A 21,712-nucleotide genomic window follows, 5' to 3' on the forward strand; every position below is an offset into this window, starting at 1 on the left:
GTGAGAGGGGAACAGGTGCAGCATGCTGACCATAGAGGGCAGGATAGTCAGGAGCAGCACAATGTATCAAGGAAGGCAAGATGGAAGGGGCAAGGGCACACACATGGAGAACATAGGTCAGGAGGCAGGGCAGTAAGCTGACCTTGGAGGGCAAGCTGGCATGGACAGAGACAAGAAACTGACTATATAGGGCAGGTGGGATTGGCCAAGAGCACGTAGACGGAGAATGGAGGGCAGGCAGAAGAATAGCAGGGGCAGCAAGCTGGCCACAGAGGGCAGGCTGCAGTGAGTTGACCACCGCTTGAGGTTCTGCCTGGGTCAATTCCCCATTGTACATGGCTAAAGGCCTTGCGAAATTAGGGTGCTGGCTGAATATGATAAAAAAAAAAATAGAAAGTCACAGAAAAAAAACCAAAGTTACAGAGACATTATAGTTAGGTATGGCAATATGATCTTCCATTTTCTTAAAAAACAGAAATTCACTGAAAAAACCCAAAGGTTAAATAGATGTTATCATTAGGTGTTGAAATAAGGTAATAATAACATTTAAAAAACAAAAAACCTCTGAAATTCAGCAGTATTTACTACACTAACTAACACTTGCGCCAACTCACTGCACTGCTTATTACCTAACATATTACATCATCCATGACATGTTAAATAACACCATTGATGATATCTCAAACAATATTTATGACATCACTGACAACATCATCCATGTACTGTGACTCTAATGCCTCAATAAACCCATAGATCATTTTAGAAAACAAAGTAGGTAGTAAAGCACCAACAAACATATACAGAATAGATTGGCTATATGTACATGTGAAAATTGGAAATAGTGTAATACTGGAGACAATTTTGATTAACTATGCTAAAACTTATATGGTACACAGTTTAACTGCCAGTACAATTTTAAGTGCAAACAGTACTTCATTTAAACAAGTGAGAGACTGAGCACAACTGGTGTGACTTGCAGACCTACGTTACAATCAGGTTGTGGCTTAAATCAAAGCCTTGTTGCCAAAATTTGTGAAAAAACTAAAGCCTATCCTTACAATACATTATTCACCTGTATATTTCTATGCCATTGCTGGTGTTAAAGAGTTCTCATAGAGCTTTATCAGCAATTTCTATGTAAACTGGAGATTCTTAAGGTGCAGATATTTAATTCCAGACGTTTGTTGCAATATCTGAGACATTATACATAGTTGAAGAATGTATAATGAATGGGTGACTTACAAACATTTAAAGTCGCAGTATGATTGTAAGCATTGTCCTAACGGTATATGTCATTCTTCTAACTTCAGGAATATGTGGAAGGTATTTTTACAAACTACAGAGGGATGCGCATAGGACCTGGTTGTGAATGGCTTATCAGTGGCTAACGTGAAACAGTTGACTTAAAATTCAATGTCAGATGAGGTATTCAACTGTTAAATCGTATTAAAGTAAATAGTTCTCAAACATTCTTTTAAATGGTATTCAAGTTTAATTAATTACTATTCATATTAATGTCAACAGAGATATTACTGTGGCAATCCACAAAGGTTTCTTATTCTTGTGAGTAATTTACATTTGTAAGTTTACTCTTACATAAATTGCTCATTGCATGAATGTCTACAGAGATGTTATGTTTCTTACTAACCAGTAAAACAAGAGCATAATATTTAATTAATATGGGTGATTGCACAGATTTTCTTCATGTTCAGCGTGTTGCGAAAGGTTGCCCCCATAAGTAGTACAGAGTTTATAGAAAATTTTGTCTAGATGTACCTTGCTTCACTTCTTCCAATATGAAAAGTGTATAGCTAACAGTCAAATTCATTGGAAGATGTCATCAATGATGTAATTTGACATGGCATGAGTGATGTAATGTGTGAGGAAAGGACATAAGCAGTGCATTGCAGGGACACAAGTTTATAGTCAGTTCACTGGACTATCGAACTGTCAGTGGTGAATTTCTGTGTTTGATTTAAAATTGTTAGTTTTTAACTGATTTCAACACCTAACTATAATGTCACCTTATCCATTGTTATTTTAGTAGAAACATTTATTTACACGCACACACACACACACACACACACACACACACACACACACACACATATATATATATATATATATATATATATTATCTACTGGCGGTCGCCAGTAGATAGTTATAGTTAGGACCGTGTTTCCATAGGAAATCCGCAACATTCTATTTGGAATAACTTTGGCGCCGGTCGACGAATCCTCGCGAAATTTTCAAAACTAATGGGGCGCTACGCTCCGCTCCTACCCTGAAAGTCTCGGGGGGATTCGTCAAGCGGGGGGTCCCAAAACGCGTTTTCCCCATGCATTTTTCCATAGGACCTTTAGACACAGCTACAGCCCGAACGGCTGAACAGAATTACTTGAAATTTGGCAGAGAGGTAGTCCTCAGGTCAAGGATGTGCCTTTTGTAGGTCTGGTGTAAATCTGTTCAGTAGGTCCTGAGAAAATAGCATTTAAATCAATATATATATCTGTAAGCGCGCTCCGTGTGCTTACCGTAAGCTTACCGTACGCGCACGGTGCCGTGCGCGAGCTCAGTTCTGATTGGTGGTTACATGACTGTAAACATTCGAATCGGTCGAAATCAGGAAGTGTCGGCCGCCATTTTCTGTCTCTCGCACTGAGAAACAAAGGTGGGGAACGTGAAACGGGGGCAACGAAGAGAGTTGCAGACCCCCTAGTGTTTTCAGGGGGTCCAAGAAGGACCCAAAAGTACGAAAAATAAATGTAATAATTTTAAAAAAAAATCGCGGGGTACGCGTACGGTAAGCTTACCGTACGCGCACGGCAAAAAAAATAAAGGACCCACAAGGGAGAAAAAAACAAATGTTACTGCGTAAAAAAAGGCGAGGCGCGCACGGCATGGACTGCGCAACGTGGGCGCTCGGTGCGCGAAGCGCAACGATCGCCCACAGTGCGCGCACGGTGCGCGAAGCGCACCGTGCGCGCAGGGTGTGCGCATAGTGAAAAACCAGAAAAAAAAATAAAAAATAAATACATAACTTAGCATTTAAAAAACCTTGCAAATTCACTGAAAAAACCATAGGTTTCACACACGTTATAGTTAGGAATTATCATTTACAAAACCTTGCAAATTCACTTAAAAAACCATAGGTTTCACACATGTTATAGTTAGCTGTACATTTCACTCGTAAAAAACCAATGAAATTCCACGTTATAGTTAGATCCGGTAACTATAACTTGCGCGACCGCAATCCACAATGTGTAATTTCAGATGTCATCATTGAGGTCATGAGTGATGTCACTGACCATGTCATGAGTGATGTACTATGTGACGTCATCAGCAGTTTATTGTGGGCGCGCAAGTTATAGTTACCTGATCTAACTATAACGTGGAATATATATATATATATATATATATATATCAGTTTCATTGACGTTATAGTTAGTTGGAAATTTGACTTGTACAAAACCAGAGCAATTCGGCCGTTATAGTTAGTAGAGCTAACTATAACTCGCACCCCCGCAATGCACTGCTGATGACGTCACATATTACATCACTCATGACATGGTCAGTGACATCACTGATGACATCTCAAATGACATCACTGATGACATTATCCAGTGAATGTGTGTTTCTGTAAATTTTAAATGTGTTTTATACATGTTTTTTTATTTTTATTTATTTATTTACAGTTTTTATTTACAACAAACAGTCGGGCAATGAGCAGTGAAACAAACAAGCAAGCATGATATAAATGAATTTAGAAGAAGAAAAAAAAAAAAGAAAAAAGGCACATAAAAGAAATGGAGTAGATCCCTCAGATCCATTTAGTGACTGGGTCCCAGATTTTCAGACCTTGTTTTTTTTTCCTTATCCCCTTAAGTTTATACATAGCCAATTCTAAATGATAAATAGAGATTAGCTTGCATTGCCAATGATGAAAGGTCGGAGGTTCCTTGTCAATCCATCGAGAAGTGATACAAAAACGGAAAACGGACATGCAGATGAACAAAAATGCATCTTCAGGGAAAGGTCTTTTCCCAAGTTGATCTACTTGAACACCAAAAATTACCAACTCAGGAGAAAGTTTTACGAGAATCCGTAGATTATTATTAATAAAAAATTCTATATCTGTGATATAACGAAGTAATTTTTCGCATTTGAAAAACATATGGATAGAGTCCGCATCCACCTCCTTACAGCGATTGCATCTAGAATCGCCGCTGACCTTCCACTTGGCGAGCTTAGCCGGGGAATAATAAAGATCGAAGACAGACATATAATGCTGGCTTTGAAGGGATCCATTGAAAAGTACCTTCATGGATATTTCGATGGATCTACCTATATCGACCTTTAGTATATCTAGCCTCCTTTGCCATTTACTCTCTACAGAGAGTAAATCATCTTCGGAGTGATTAATGATCTTTTGATAGATTGTGCCTATTTTTTTTGTTTTCTTAATAGTTTCTAAGATCTTATGACGATGCATAGATGAGTTAATGAGAAGTCCTTTTGATTCTAAAAAGCTACGAATCTGGAGATACTTGAAGAAGTGATGCTGTGGTAAGCAATATTTAGCTCGAAGAACCGAAAATGAGAGAAATTTTATACATGTTAATGTTAAGGTGTATTGAAGAATGAGTTGGTGTATAAGTGTCTGGGTGGAGGATTTAATAGGTGTGTGACTGACTGTATAAGTGAGTCATTAATTTTGTCTTACTGAATGCATGAGTTAGTGACTAAACTGTGTGAATGTCTTTATCAGTCTGTCTGTTGTGTAAGCTGCTGCATGGGTTGGTGAGTAGCTACATGAGTGTCTTTATGGGTTATTCATTGGTTGCATGAGTATCTGTATGGGTGCCTCACTGTTTGTGTGGGTTGGTGGGGGTGTGTGACTTTGTACATAGAAATGTGAGTGGGTGATTCACTGTGTGTATCGGTTAAAGAGTGTGTCTGTGAATGGCTGTATAGGTGGGTGAGTGTGTGTATGGGTGTGTTCATGAGTGTTTAGATGTCTCAGTGGTACATGTGTGAGTAACTACATGAAAGGCAGTATATGTTAGTGTTGGAATATCTAAATGACTATATGTGAGAGAGAGATTGTGAGAGTGCCTGTATGCATGAGTGTGTCCTTGTGTTAGTGATTGTATAAGAGAGTAAGTATGTGTTAGTATCTGTATAAATGAGTGAGGTGGTGTGTGTATAAATGTATAGGTGAGTGAATGGCAGTGTTATTGATTCTTTACATAACTAGCTAGCTGTGTCAATAACTCTATGGATGAGTGTCTGTATAGGTGTATGAGTGCATATGATAGTGGTGCATTGATGAGTGACTGCATGTATGACTGACTGTATGGGTGAATGAATGGATGTGTGTATATATCTAGGAGTTAGTCAGTGGGTATGTAGTAATTGCTATTGGTTTATCTATGGTTTCAAAAATGGTAGTCTGTATTTTAGAGCAGGTGTATCAAAGGTTATATTAGGGTGTGAGGTGGTGCATAAAATTATCACATGGATGATGTCATCAGTGATGTCATCAGTGATGTCATTTGAGATATCATCAGTGATGTTATCAGTGATGTCACTGACCATGTCATGAGTGATGTAATATGTTTCGTCATCAGCAGTGCATTGTGGGGCCGCGACTTACAGTTAGCTCTACTAACTATAATGACCGAATTTCACTGGTTTTGTACGAGTGAAATATCCAACTAACTATAACGTCAATGAAACCTATGGTTTTTTCAGTGAATATATATATATATATATATATATATATATATATATATATATATATATATATATATATATATATATATATATATATATATATAAATATATATATTACCTACTGCCAGTCACCAGTAGGTAGTTATAGTTAGGACCTATTTTCCATAGGAAATCCGCAATATTCTATTTGGAATAACGTTGGCGCCGATTGACGAATCTTTGCGTCATTTTCCAAACTTTTGGCCAGCTCCGGTCCGCTCCTATCCTCCTATCCTGAAAATTTCACGGTGATTCGTCAAGCGGGGGCCGAGAAAAAAGGGGGGTCCCAAAACGCGTTTTCCCCATGCATTTTCCCATAGGACCTGTTGACGCAGCTACAGCCCGAACTGCTGAACGGAATTACACCAAATTTGGCAAAGAGGTAGTCCTCAGTTCAGACTCGTGCCTTTTGCTTAAATGGTGTAAATCCGTTCAGTAGTTCCTGAGAAAATTAGAGTTAAAAAGATAGATATATCTGGGCGGATCCTAACCACACATCTCATCGTGAGATCTGATTGGCTGTCAGTACTTCATCCAAGAAGTGTTGGCAGCCATCTTGGGACCAATATACATGATAGCACCTCATTAAAAAGCATTGCAGTTAATAGAAGGTTTTAAGACTTTAGTTACATTATAAATCATTTGTTGATGGTTCCATACTCATTTTAGGAATTGTGTATTCTAAGGTGATTTTACCATGTGAAAAAGCCTTCTGCTGTGATATCATGAATCATGTTTGAGAGAAATCTATTTTCTCATGCTTTTACCACAGAGGTTTGGAAGGTGATCTATAAGCTAAACTGAGAGCATATTTTCTGTAAATTCACATTATCTTTCTCAGTCATGTGAGAATGAAGTCTGAAATTCTCAGTAAAATATGTACATCCAACAAGGGCAGAGACTGTCAGTTGATTCCTTTGTGTTCTACTGCAGCTTCCCAGAGTGTTCTAAAGAACAACTAGAGCGCTAACAGTCCTACTTATGACAAACGTATTGCACACCTGAAGCCATCTTGATTGGAATAAAGTGGTAACTCTTAAAACATTTAATTTAAAAAGGAACAAAATGAGGGGGTTCATTTTGCCATAGAGAGTATGATTAGTGCTGTAGAAAGAAAAATTAGGGCACATTTTGAGTGACTTCTCAAATCCTCTTCTATTTCATTAAAACATTCTGCCATGCAGACTGAAACATGCACTTTCAATACCAGCAGCAGACTTCCCTGGTGAGCAGTAGCTTTACTACAGTGATCTAATAAGCAACTAGAGTGCTAACATTCTGAATTTATGGCAAATGTGTGACACATCTGAATGCCTTTCTGATGGAATCAAAGTAAAAAGCTGAAAGTATTTCCTACTGAGGAGACTGTAGTAAATGAGGAAATTATGAAACTTCATAACAAATAAGTCTCCCAAAATGGCCACCAGAGATCAAAGAGCCCAAATGTAGCACAAATACCACCCAGATGTAGCCCAAGTATAGCCCAATGACAGAATGTCCCAGAGTGTTCTAACGGACAACTAGAGCGCTAACAGTCTAACTTATGATAAAAGTATGGCACACCTGGAGCCATCTTGATTGGAATAAGTGGTAACACTTAAAACATTTCATTTACAAAGGGACCAAATGAGGGGGTTCATTTTGCCATAGAAATTATGATTAGTGCTGCAGAAAGAAAAATTAGGGCACATTTTGACTTCTCAAATCCTCTTCTATTTCTTAAAAACATTCTGACATGCAGACTGAAACATGCACTTTGAATACCAGCAGCAGACTTCCCTGGTGAGCAGTAGCTTTACTACAGTGATCTAATGAGCAACTAGAGTGCTAACATTCAGAATTTATAGCAAATGTGTGACACATCTGAATGCCTTCTTGATGGAACCAAAGTAAAAAACTGAAAGTATTTCCTATTGAGTAGACTGCAGTAAATGAGGAAATTAGGAAACTTCATAACAAATAAATCTCCCAAGATGGCCACCAGAGACAAAAGAGCCCAAATGTAGCCCAAATATCACCCAGATGTAGCCCAAGTATAGCCCAATGACAGAATGTCCCAGAGTGTTCTAACGAACAACTAGAGCGCTAACAGTCTTACTTATGACAAAAGTATGGCACACCTGAAGCCATCTTGATTGGAATAAAGTGGTAACACTTAAAACATTTAATTTACAAAGGAACAAAATGAGGGGGTTCATTTTGCCGTAGAAATTATGATTAGTGCTGCAGAAAGAAAAATTAGGGCACATTTTGACTTCTCAAATCCTCTTCTATTTCATAAAAAAATTCTGATATGCAGACTGAAACATGCACTTTTAATACCAGCAGCAGACTTCCGTGGTGAACAGTAGCTTTGCTAGAGTGATCTAATGAGCAACTAGAGTGCTAACATTCAGAATTTATGGCAAATGTGTGACATATCTGAATACCTTCTTGATAGAATCAAAGTAAAAAACTGAAAGCATTTCCTACTGAGGAGACTGCAGTAAATGAGGAAATTAGGAAACATCATAACAAATAAATCTCTCAAAAAGACCACCAGAGACAAAAGAGCCCAAATGCAGCACAAATATCACCCAGATGTAGCCCACATGTATCCCAATGACAGAAGTGTGAAAAACACTTATTTTTTGTGTATTTGCAGTTTCGTATAGTGCAGACTTGTCAGGTATTGGCGTGCTTTACATGAGCATTGGTTACATCATACAAGATCAAATTCATTTTGGTTGTAGACATGGGGAGATTAAGTGATTTGACCAGAATCACAGAATGTTGAGCTGAAGCAGAAACTCCAACCTGGTTCCCCAGTTGCAAAGTCTGCAGCTCTGGCAGTAACACCACATCCTCTCCCCTAAGTGCAACATTTAATCAAGTGGTCAACTGGATAAAAAAACATAAAGATTACAAATAATTTAAGTTCTTTGTCGCTATTTGAAAACTCAGAAAATATGTTTTCATTTTAGTTTTGGAGAGGTTTTAGTTTTGTGGAGGTTTTGTAGAGGAAGTGCATCAGATGTTCACGTGGATGATGTCATCAGTGATGTCATTTGAGATGTCATTAGTGATGTAATCAGTGATGTCACTGACCATGTCATTAATGATGTAATATGTGACGTCATCAGCAGTGCATTGCGGGGACGCGAGTTATAGTTAGCTGAACTAACTATAACGCCGGAATTTCTATGGTTTTGCACGAGTGAAATGTCCAACTTACTATAACGTTCCTGAAACCTATGTTTTTTTCTGTTAATTTCTATGGTTTTTTAAATGCTAATTTCTAACTATAACGTGCCTGAAACCTATGTTTTTTTCAGTGAATATATATATATATATATATAATATTTACACCTGCGCAGGCAAAGCATTTTTCTGTGCTGTCGCCGTGCAAGAGCAAAGTTGCGTTCCCGGGAGAATGTGCGCAGAGGGGTTCCCGGGATACTGCTTTGATCTATGGCTTAGGGAGGAGGTGGCCCTCCTCCCCCCTCCTCCCTATAAACCTTGCCCTGGGTGACAGGTCGTCTCTGAGGCATTGGGGAAGGGTCCACAAACCCCTTCTCCATAATTACTGATTTGAACGCGTGAGTTGGAGTCCCTGGGAACTTACACATGCTCGGAGGGGGACTGCATGCTCTCCACCCAAAAATATATTTTTGGCCCAGGGGATGAGGTCTCCAGGGCCTCTGTAGGGCTTGAATCGGGGCACATACTTCACCCCCATAAATTACAATATCGATCCTAGGGGATGGGCTCACCAGGGGCTCCAGAATGCTCAGGAAGGGGGGGCTGCATGCCTCCCTACACAATAAAACAAATTGCACTGATCCCAGACCCATCTTTCTGTTTTGTATTGACTCAGCGGTATATATTAAAATAAAATTACATTTTAGCCCGGAGTGGAGGGATTTGAGGGGGCTGATTCAACTAGGCCTAGGGGAGCAGAGTATTCCTACCCTGCCCACCTATATGTTTTTTTGTAACCTTTTTTGCAAAACAGGTGACTGGATTCCCGAGTCATAAAATGGCTGCTACCACATATTTGTTGATGAGTTGGCAGATCTTTTGATCTGTTAGGTCTGCAAATCCTACGCAGCATGATATATACACAAATCTTGAACCTTAATGTCTCAAAACCTTCTAAACAAATTTACACCAGATCACAAAACGCACACTTTCTGGATCAAGATCTAACTTTCTGCCAAATTTGGTGTCATTCCGTTCAGCCTTTTTGGCTGTAGCTATGTCTAACTTTCCAATGGAAAATTGCATGGTGAAAACACATTTTGGAACTCTCCCTTCTCCCCCCTTTGGCATATCACCCTGAAAGTTTTAAAGAAGAAGCTGAGGTGGATGAACTTTGTTTTCGGAAAGATTCGTCAAACGGTGCCAAAGTAATGTGCAGAGCAAGACAAAAAATACTTTTCTTATGGAAACATGGTCCTAAATATAAACCCCAGTGGCAACCTCCACTGGGTAATATAGATACATCAATATATAAATATTACGCAGTATAAACGTGTGTGTATGTGTGTGTGTCACAGAGCTGCAGTTTCTTAAGTTGTTCATAAAGGTCCCTCTCGAGTCAGATGTAAAGCCATTGACATTTTTTCATGACGCTGCAGTTCCTCAAGTTGTTACTAGCAGTCCCTCGTGAATCAGATGTAAAACCATTTAACTTCTTTTATGAAGCTGCAGTTCCTCAAGTCGTTACTAGAAGCCCCTCATGAGTCAGATGCAAAACCATTTAAATTCTTTTATGAAGCTGCAGTTCCTCAAGACATTACTAGAGGTCCATCTTGAGTCAGATATCGAAGTATTGGAATTCTTTCATGAAGCTGCATTCCACAAGTCCTTGCTGGAGATTCCTCTCAAGTCAGATACAAGTACTTGAAATTTCAATCACAAACCTGAGAGGGTGTCACAGCAACCTAGAAATTAGCATATACACTCAAGCTACTCTAATAACTTGTACTTCTTTTCTGCGGGATAAATAAATATACCAAAAACTGATTTATAGTGAGGAGTCAACATTGCAACTTATAATAAATGTCTTCTGTTATGGCAATAGTTGATTACATCCTACTATACATATGGACAACTGTCTAAACACAGGTATATACATCTGCAAGGGTAAACCTCAGTTATTCAAAGTGAAAGTATCCAGTGGCAGGAATGGGGTGGTCTGTTGATCTCTACTTAGTGCTGTGCTGGGAGAGAACATAATGTGAGTGACATTTGAACAGGCCAATGGTGAAAGAGTGGTATGTATGATATTTTTGGGAAAACAAAGGTTTGCTAAAACTATTGTTAGACCTGATCTAAAAAGGGACGTACTGGGATATTAAAATATCTTTGGTGTTTGAGATTTTCAGTTTTCCAGAACTTTGCTGTTTTCCCGGAAGTTTTTGATTCAGAATGTGAATGGCTGATAAGTCACAGACATGAAATATTTGCACCATTGTCACTTCGCAAAGATTTCATATCTTAACACTATATATGTTTGTGTCTTTCAGGGTCAGCGCTGGCATATTGGCAGTGAGCCTTTTGGTAGGAGCTGGCAGCCAGGTGACGTGGTAGGCTGTATGATTGACCTGAATGAAATGAATATCATGTTTACCCTTAATGGAGAGATGCTGATCAGCGACTCAGGCTCCGATGTTGCCTTCAAGGATATTGAGATCGGGGATGGTAAGTTTCTCCTTATCTGATCTGTTGCATGGAAGATTGTATGTTCTTCCAGAGATGATGGGATTCATGGAGGTATTTTTTTCTTTAATTTGTTATGATGGTTGCCGCCCATTAAGAGCTTTTTGTGCGAAATCAAGTTTTGCACTGGATGGGATTATTTTTCTCTACACTCCACCTCATTTTGGCAAGACCACTGATGTTTCAATATTTAGTAAGTTTACCCTGCCTGGAGTGGGCACTATGCCACAGTGAAAAGCTCCTCACCTTGTGAATTTCCCAGGAGGCAGACTGGTTGGGAAACATTAAAGCAATTCCTTTGTGTATCGACAGGTGGTGTTGTGTGGCATTGGATCTGTTCGCTCTGGATGTGAAGTCGGGTCTCTATATGTAGTCTGCCTCAGCATGCTCACTTCAGTTCCTTTCTTTCTATGCCTTCTGACGTGAATTCTGAATTAGCAGCTGTCTTCAGACAGAATTTTCAGTGGGCAGAGATGGGCTCTAAAGCAACAGTTTAAAGCCGTATTGTGACTGTCACCGGCACATGTCAGTGACTGACACCGATGACGTCTGCCTGTGGTGCCTTAGCGCCTCACATGAGTACATGTCATGCTCCTGCTATGTGAAAATAAACCGTAAGGCCATGCACCATTGCAAAGCCAAACTTGCTGTCACTGAACTCCGCAACAAAGAAACGATCAAGGGCGCAGATGTGCTCCCGTTCCTGAGGCCGCTCCAAGTCAAAGTTGCTGAGTGCTGGTAAGTCCTGTAAGTTCACAAAAATGCAAAAAAGTTGAAACATGGGCCCCCCTTCGTCCCTCCACTCTCACTAATCGGAGTTGCACACCGCCCGAGCATCTTCCGACCTCATAGCCGCTCCCTGCGTAAGAAGCTGACTCTCTCTAAACCTCGTTAAAGGACAACAACTCCACACATTTTAAATAGTGTAATGAGGACACAGACAAAAGTTTGGTCAACCCAATCCCTCTGGAGCACCCCCATGCCCCACAGATTTGATGTGGCTGCCCATCGGCAGATCATCCCGGACACTGGCTGTGCCACTTGACTTCGACCCGTGGTCTGTCCGTTGGCTTAGCCCGATGCTGTCAGCTCCAGTCCTGGTGCAATGTCTGACTTTGGACCCACATTCAATACCATTATCAGATTTGGAAACCCAGCCCCTGACTACTGGACTACACCATTATGACCATTCCAACCCAGACACATAGCACCACTACAATGAAGACAAAGTTTGGCTTTGATGATGATTTCTATGAAGAGGGCAATATTTTTGAAGCCATAGAGGATTTGAGTGGGTTGGACACCTCCCCTGATTGTGGTCAGACTCCGCCTACTTTACCACAGTGATTCGGAGGGTGGTGGAGGTCTTGGACCAGACTCTGCCCATGCAAGCGATCAAAACTAATGTTCTTACTGAGGGCTCTAACCCTACCACTACCACCCAAGAAGCTCTTCTCCCCTTTAATGATCGTCTCATTGATGTGCTGATGGGCACCAGGTCAGACCAGGATCTTTCTCTCCATAAACAGATAAGAGGCAAGATGGCACAGGCCAGCCAGGGGGCCCCAATTTTCTGCTCCACCACCCTACCCCGAAGAGCTTGATTGTATAGGCATCAGCCAGCTGTCTGAACTCAAATTCACTTCCCACCACACAGGCAGCGAATTGGAACAGATGGAAAACTTTACCAGACTCATGCTTTCTAGTGCCACTCCTGTGTTGCGTTCCGCGAACACTTCATGCTCCCGGGACTGTAATCTCACACCTTGTGGGACAGAGTGGCGGACATCTCTTCAGCTGCAACATCATTCTCCCTGTTCTGGTCTGCTTGGGGGGGGGGCAGTCAAGACTAGTGTGGTGCTTCTTTGCCACACCTTGATTTGATCCACTGGCTTTTGATAAGACGTACAGTAGTCCCTTGTGGATATGCCTTTTGATGGCTCAAAACCTCTTGGAGCAAAGCCTGATTCGGCGCATGAAAAGTTTCAAAAGAGCAAGGCCACCGCTTTTTCTCTGGGCCTATGTCAGCATGTTCGTGAGTTCCCCGCAACAACAGCAACCCCTTCCAGGTCTCGACAGGGGTTATCAGTAGAGGTACCCCAAAAAATGACTCAACAACAACAGGCCTCCCAGCCCTTTTGCTGGTTAAGCTGGGGAGCCAGCTATTAGCGTTCACGCCCCCAGTGGCAACTCACTATCCAGACCCCAACCACCCTTTCTGCAGTTGCTGCAGAACCACTTTAATTTGTCTTTGGTGGCACATGATCACCCGGTAGGAGGTCAAGTCACCTTTCGTCTCCCCAGATGGAGGAGCATCACATCAGACCAGTGCTCTAGATTGTGCAACACGGATACTCCTTACCCTTCCCATGGTTTCCCCCTGATATGCCACCTGTACTGCAGCACCTTCCCGAGGACCACTTCTCTCTCTTGGCCAACAGAGCAATAGAGTGGTTGCCAGCATCAGGACTGGTTCCCTTTAATTTCTGATAATGAAGAAGGACGGAGGCCTCCATCCCATTCTAGTTATTTGCCTTTTGAACTTCTTCCTCCAGAAGGACAAGTTCAGGATGCTCACACTGGCCCACGTTCTGTATGCCTTGGATCCAGGAGACTGAATAATAGCGCTGGACTTGCAGGATGCATTTTTTCACATCCCTGTCCTACAGTTCCACAGACATTACCTGTGGTTTCGGGTAGGCCATGTTTCAGTTCTCCGTGCTCCCCTTTGGCCATACCACTGCACTTTGGGTGTTCACGAAGACAATGGTGTTCGTCACAGCCAATCAGTGAAGGTCGGTAATACTAATCTTCCCATGCCTCGATGAGAGGCTTCTGAAGGCAGGCTCACCCGAATCTGTCGTAAGCCACCTCCAGACAGCTGACCTATTAACACTGTTACGCTTTACCATCAACGTGCCGAAGTCACACCTGAGTCCTTCAAAACAACTCCCTTTGATTGGAGATATCCTGATATACTACTCTTCCAAGCCATCCTGCCACCTCAACAAGTCCAGAATATTCGGGCTACGATCCCAATGTTTCAACCTTTGACCTCGGTTTTAGTGAGAGCAGCTTTGACGTTTCTGGGCCTCTTGGCCTCCTGCATCCTGCTTGTTGATCATGCCAAGTGGCACATGCAGGCTATACTGTAGGATCTGAAGTTTCAGTGGGCTCAGCACCAAGGCAATCTATCCGACTCCATCCAGGTGTCAAAGGAGACTGAGAAAGACCTGCTGTGGTGGCTGCTTAACTGCAGTTGGACTGGTGGCAACCCCTCTCCTTACCTCCTAGAACTAAGTGTTGCGACAGATGCATCGTTCCTGGGTTGTGGAGTTCATCTGGGAGAGGTGGACATCAGAGACTCTGGTCTCCAGTGGAAACTTGCCTCCATATCAACCTGCTGGAGTTGAAAACAATTGACTTGGCACTGAAGGCATCTTCAAAGGGAAATGGGTATGGGTTCCCATGGATAACATGACCGCCATCTGGTGCTGCAATAAACAGAGCGGTGTGGGGTCATGGGCCCTGTTCCAGGAGGCCTTGTGCCTCTGGAAGTGGCTGAACACTCAGGGCATCTCCCTGGTGGTCCACCACCTGGCAGGATCTTTAAATGCCAGGGCAGACAAACTCAGCCGATGCTCCGTAGCAGATCACAAATGGCAATTACACTTAGAGATAGGATAGGGCATCTTTCATCAATAGGGAGAACCTTGACTCAATCTATTTGCCACAGCAGAGAATGTGTAGTGTCAAAACATTTGAGAGTTGAAGTTCCCAAGGCAGTCCTCCTTGGACTGTGTGCTTGGACTCCAGTACGCCTTTCCACTCTTACCTCTCCTGCCCAGAGTACTCAAGAAGATCAAGAAAGACCATGCCAAAGTCATCCTAGAGGCGTCAGACTGGGTGAGAAGAGTGTGGCATCTGGAACCTTTGGCAGTGAGCATATGTCCTCTGATCCGGCTGCCCCTTCAGGAGGACCTCTTGTCGCATCAGCAGTGCCGAGTAGTGTACCCAAACCTTTATACCCTACACCTCCATGTATTATGTTTTTAGGGACAACTGTTGATGGGTTTCAGTCTTCCCCCGAAGTGGTTTGTGTCATCCTACCAACCAGGTGTCCATCAACCAAATCTGTGTACGCAGTAAGTTTGTTGACTGGTGTTATTCCTGAAACATTCAACCCTTGTCAACCCAAATGTCTCCACCAACTTCGTTAGTGATGCGACAGTAGGACCTTAATTTGTTCCTCACCCACTTGATGTGCACTCCCTGCGAACCCATGTACATTTGTCCTTTTTGTCTTCTTACTTTCAGAACTGCATTCCTTATTGCCGTAATATTGGCCAAGAATGTGAGCTAACTCCACGCATTGTCTATGGCACCAACGTATACATCAATCTTCCCAGACAAACTCGTCCACCAGTCGAAAGTGTCATTTCTGCCCAAAGCCGTCACACTCTTCCACACACAGCAATCGAACACTTTACCGGCCTTCTATGCTCTGCCTCATCCCTCCGAGGAGGAAGAATGGCTACATCGCCTTGACCGAAAGAGGGCCCACAGCTTCTATGTTGATTGGGCCAGAGATTACTAACAGGATGACCAACCTTTCATTGGTTTCTCTAGTGCTTTGAAAGGCAAAGTGGTGCCAACAACGACCATCTTCAGATGGATTGTTTTTCCATTAAAATCTGCTACTGGCTAGCCAAAAAGCTGCCCTCATAAGGCTTACATGTTGATTCCATCAAAGCAAGGGCTGCTACCACTGTGTTGGCACGTGATGTGTCAGTCATAGAAATTTGCCAGGCTTCTTCATGGGCATCCCTGCACATGTTCACCAAGCATTACTGCCTGGATAGCCAGATTCAGTGGGGCGGACGCTTTGCCGACTCTGTCTCACAGACCCACCACCAGGGTAGGTATACTGCTTTTCTATTCACAAGTGAGGAATCTGCAGTTAGACGTCGCTATCAGAAGAACAAGTTATTTATCTTCTGTAATACATTTTCTGCTAGAGACTCTGTCTAACTGAAAATTTCTCACTGACCCTCCCTCCTCCCTGTTCTATGAAATGGACCCATACAGTCCAGTAATAAGATGATAATTTAAAACATTAGGGCCATCATCCTTGCTGTTGAAAGTTTCCGAACCCCATATACCATGTGGGGATCAACATGAGGCTTAGGGCTGTTGCCCTTGCTGGAGTAAGTCAGCGACCATCATATTCCAGGTGGTGGTGGGGGGCACTGTGAAGTTTAGGGCAATCAACATTTCTATTGAAAGTCAACGTCCCCATATGCCAGGTGGGGGTCACCGTGAAGCTTATGGCCTTCTCCCTGGAACATCGTGGCAAGATGATACCTTTCGACAGAGTGTGAATTGCTGTGTGTGCTCTGACTACATCTTTGCTAGATGTATTAAAGTAATGTACTGTTTATGCATACAGGGCCTCTGATTTCTTTTTAGTTACATGCATGCATGGTACTGGATTGATACTTAAGGTTAGCAGAGAAGTAGACAATTGCTGTTGGTGATACTACTGAATCTCCTTTCTTGTATGGGGGTTATTGAGCCCAGAAAATAAGCAGAATAGTGAATGCTTCAAAGATGTTACCAGTTAGTGCTATGTAGACTTTAATATTATGTTGTTCGCTGATAATTCTGAACTTCCCACATTAAGGATTTTGAATAATCTGAAATCTGTGGAACTCTCAATATTGATAACACAAACTGTGATCTCGATCATGTCCACCACAATGATATTCTCCTTATGATCTCTGCATTCTCCTACATTAGTGATGGCATACTCTTGGAAATACAATTGCCTAACATCAGTAATATTGCTTACTGAAAAAACTCTTATTATTAGACCTATAGCAATGCTTTAAGAAATATCAAACCTTTTTAAAAAAGGCAGAAAAGTATTGAAGACGTCCTGTTCAGGATACGTCTTCTAGACTGCACCTTTTTGAGCATCTTCCCCTTTTTCACTTCATTTTTTCTAATGTACTTCAGTGACATCTGAATTTAATATTCATGTTGGAGATATTCTACCAATTGTTGCTGAGCTCCGCTTTTTTACTCCTGTTTTGTGTACCCCATAGCTCAAGACCTCATTTTCTTTTGCTTATAGCTGATGTACATGATTGACTGTAAAGTGCTCCACTGCCCTTGTGGCTAGGCTAACGCTCTGTAAATACCACAAATCTCTAAGTAAATAATGAACATTGTGACTGCTGTGTACACAACATTAGAAATGTTGTATACTCCGATCTCTATATTGTGTCGCCTTAGTGATTTTGCATGCTACGACATTCCTTACTGGCAAGAATTAGTGATACTGTGTTGCTCACTGCAACATCCCTTGTTAGTGTCTGAGAGTTTTAAGGATCTTTGGGCCTAAAGTGGAGGAAGTTAAACTGAGCGGGAGAAAGTGCTGGCACCCTCATAGGCTAAGTAAACAGAGTATGGTTAGGAGGCATTAACAGTGGGCTACAGAGGGCTAAAGGAGTGATGGAACCCATTTAAGGAGAATGAGTTTCCAAGGGGCAAACAGGCCTGCAGAAAGAGTGAGCCTTGATAGCCAGGTAGATGGAGTGTCATGCAGAGACTTAGCACTGGCATTTCAGGGTATTCTAAAGTGAGATCAAGATAAAAAGTATATATGAGGTCCACGGCAGATTTTGGGGGCCTGAGTATAGAGTGGTGATGAAGGAGTGCTGAAGGAAGGCTAAAGCAGAGTATTAACTGACTAGGCTATGGACCCAACTGTGGCTGTAGGTACGTCTGCAAGCAGCCCACTCTTCAGCAGTGCCCTATCGGAAGTGCTACACTCATAAAGGACCCGTCAAATGCATTGTTGGATGGAGCAGTGAACCACAGGATAAGATGCAGTCCATGGACAGAGTGCCCATGAAATAGGTGCATGATGTTCTCTCGATGTCCCTTCATGGAAGCATGGAGGAGGCACAGTGAAGAGTGAAGGGCAGTGGAGTAAAAGGGTGGCCCTAGTGGGAAGAGTTTAAAATGTCTCCAGGTCTGCGTCCTGTAGAAGTAGAGCCTGCTCACTAGGACCTGCTTGTTTGAGTGGTGAAGAGTTGAGAGGCCATGTATGTTTTTGCATTTATGTGCAATTGAGGATGAAGACACAGTGTTAAATGTGAGAACAAAAATAGCAGGAGAGTTTCATGGGTTGAGAGGATTAACGAAAAAATACTTTTAAGGAGGAACAAATCATAGTCAAATGCTGAACACTTCGGGTGCACGTGGTTTCATATGGCGAGCGAGCCAGTCCTCAATCCACCTCCAGGACCACGTCCTGAACCAAGCTCACCCTTATGAGTCTCCAGACAGCTAAGACTCTTTGGCCTGCACACTTCCTACTCCTAACTCCAGATCTATTCTACATCTAGCCCTAGTACTACCATCTATTCTATATATCAGCATTGACCTGTAATGTTAACACACCCATCTCTCCCTACCTAGAAGGTAGGAAGTGTGGTACAGGAACATAGGTGAACGAACAAACGCATCACAAATGACCAGATTACCCAAACAAGGAAGATGAGCAAAAAGGCAGCATTCATTAACTTTACCACTTGAATGGTGTGTAGTACTAGTCTTCTGACTGACACTACAGCTACATTTATCCTGCAGTATCCTGCAGGATTTCATTCCATAAACCAACATCTGTATGGCTTAGAACCCCAAAATAATTCTAAGTTGAATTCTTACTTTATGAAGCAGTAAACCAGCAAAGTAATTGAAAAAAGCAGAAGCAATGTCTCAGTGACAAATGCAGCAATTCAAAACTTTCTGCCTGATTTAGAGTTCAGTGATAACTGAAAAACATCACATTTCTGGATGAAACACTAGACAGGTGATTCTTCTTGATAGTTACCATTACCTCCAGAAACTGGAGGTTTGTGATTTAAAATCAAACTATATCAAATCTTTACTCTCCAGACCTTACATCTTAAAAACAATCAAAATTCAAAAACAAATCCAGCATTATTTAAGTACTGACAAAGGAATACAGAGAGAAATAGAACATGTGGGTGAAAGTAAGAAAATGCAAGGCAGAAAGAATGAGTGTCAGTTAGAAAATCTGGAAAATGTGGGGACTACAGGTGATGATAAAGTCTGTTGACTACAGTTTTGTGGTAGAGTGAAAGAAAAAGAGAGAGAAAAGAAACTATGGGAAAGAATAGAGGGGCAAAGAGAAGGGCGTGTGAACTTGAGAAAGGTACATATAAGGATGAAGTTGTAAAAAGTGACAGCTTAAATATAAAGCAGAAAGGATAAAGAACACCCAAATTGTCAACGAAAATAGATCACGACAGTAAAGAAAATGAGACAGTAAGGTTAGTGTCAAAGACTGTGTGCTTGGGAATAAAGTAGGGTGAGGTAACAGAGCAAAAAGTTTCAGTTCAATGAGAATGGAAGAATTGGATGGGAGACGCAGGAAGGTTCATGATGGATTTCAACTGGGGTCTGATCTCTTCTTTCTCTTTTTAGGCTTCATTCCAGTCTGCAGCATGGGCCTGTTTCAGGTAGGACGCCTGAACCTGGGGCAGGATGTCAGCAGCTTGAAGTACTTCACAATATGCGGCCTTCAGGAAGGCTTTGAGCCCTTTGCTATCAACATGAAACGAGACATCACAGTTTGGTTCAGCAAAAGTCTGCCACAGTTTATGAACGTGCAACCAGATCACAGGCATCTTGAGGTAATGAGCTTGTAGGGTTTAAATGAGAAGCTGTGATACTGACTAGTAGTACAGAAAGTTTGTTTCCATCTTATGTAAGCTTATTCTGGTCGTGTTTATTTTGTTGGTAGATTGGCTTGTTTGGCAGAGCTGTCTTCTGGTACTCATATTTATGTATGCTGTAGAGATTACGTTATGCTGATTTTTGGAATGGTTTATAGAAAAGGATATGGACATATATTCTTTGTATGTTTCTGTACCAGTTTAAAGTTTTGATTTCCTGGTAGCTTAAATCCATCTTCAAAGCGGAGTCTCTTTAAAGCTTGTAAGGCTTATGGCAAAATGAGGGTCTACACCGATGATCCTCGCAAAATGTGCATGTACCTCTTGTATCGGGACCATAAGCAAAAATACTGCAATCTTTGCTGAAATTTTCTGATAAACCCTCAGTGATTGGGAGGGAAGGTTCCTGAGGTGACTCCAAACAATTAAGACTGTAGACACCTGCTCATTTGGGGATGAGTATGTTCAAAAGGCCTCTCCAGCACATGAGGAGAAAGCATACAAATGCCATCTCGAACCATCAGCACCATTAAAACAATGTAGTGAATTAATTTGCCTCCATATCCTATGAGCAACAGGTGAAGTCACTCAGTAAAGCTCTTAAAAGAATTCACAGATCTGCCTCTCCTTCACCAGAATGTGATATAAAGAAAAGAAGATTCTCAGTAAAATTGTTGTTTACCATGCCATCAACAACTCATCATCAAACAACGGTATAAAAGTCTTTATTCTCTAGTATTGTATCTTTTATAGATTCACATGCTTGAATCTTCCCTGTCGTCATGGTGGGAGTCCCACGGTAACAGTAAAATAGCAGTATTGAAACTTAACATTGAAAAGCCCATAGAAATTCCTTCACTTTAATAACATATAACCATTGTTAAAAAACATCCAAACTCCAGCCAATCAGAGCTCAAACCATAGAAGCTCCTTACCCTTCAGGGCCACCATAACCTCAGATTTCTTACCGCATGTCGAGTGGTAGGGAGTCTCCCTGAGCTCTGCTCAGTTAGGGTGTTTCTTCTACTGACCTTTTGAACTCCAGCTAAAGATTTATCTCTGCGTTCTTTTCTCATCTGAGGTACCGGTCAGGAGTGTGAGTACCCTATTTACTTCATTATGTCAGAGTCTAAAAAAGGGTTGTTTAGGCCCTGTAAGACTTGTGGAAAATCCGGACTTTTTTCTGAGGACCCACATAAAGAATGCCTCTACTGTCTTTACTTAGAGCATAAGCCCAGAGAATGCAAATACTTTCGTACTTTCTCCTCAAAAGCACTTAAAGATTGTGAGAGTAGGCTGCTTCTCTGGCTGCAAAGGAAACAAGCATTTGCAATGCAATAGGTCTCGCATTACTCAATGTTTGAACTATTGGCGTTGCTAATAATATTGCAAAGCCAATAGCTCAAACTTTCAGAAATGCGAGACCTATTAAAGTTTTCAGACCCTGCTGAGAAGTGCTGGT

General features: G+C 41.7%; 1 protein-coding gene across 5 annotated transcripts in view; it reads left to right on the plus strand.

Annotated features, from left to right (window-relative positions):
• Positions 1-21,712, plus strand: part of RYR1 (ryanodine receptor 1) — a 1,245,571-nt gene that overhangs the window by 326,570 nt on the left and 897,289 nt on the right. For all 5 annotated transcript variants that reach the window (XM_085625233.1, XM_085625235.1, XM_085625236.1 and 2 more), the window contains exons 27-28: positions 11,287-11,461; positions 20,000-20,208. In XM_085625233.1, coding sequence (XP_085481359.1) covers positions 11,287-11,461; positions 20,000-20,208 — 384 coding nt within the window. The remainder of the gene's footprint in view (positions 1-11,286; positions 11,462-19,999; positions 20,209-21,712) is intronic.

The sequence above is a fragment of the Triturus cristatus genome, chromosome 9 (genome assembly GCF_964204655.1).
Source record: "Triturus cristatus chromosome 9, aTriCri1.1, whole genome shotgun sequence".
Taxonomy (NCBI): domain Eukaryota; kingdom Metazoa; phylum Chordata; class Amphibia; order Caudata; family Salamandridae; genus Triturus; species Triturus cristatus.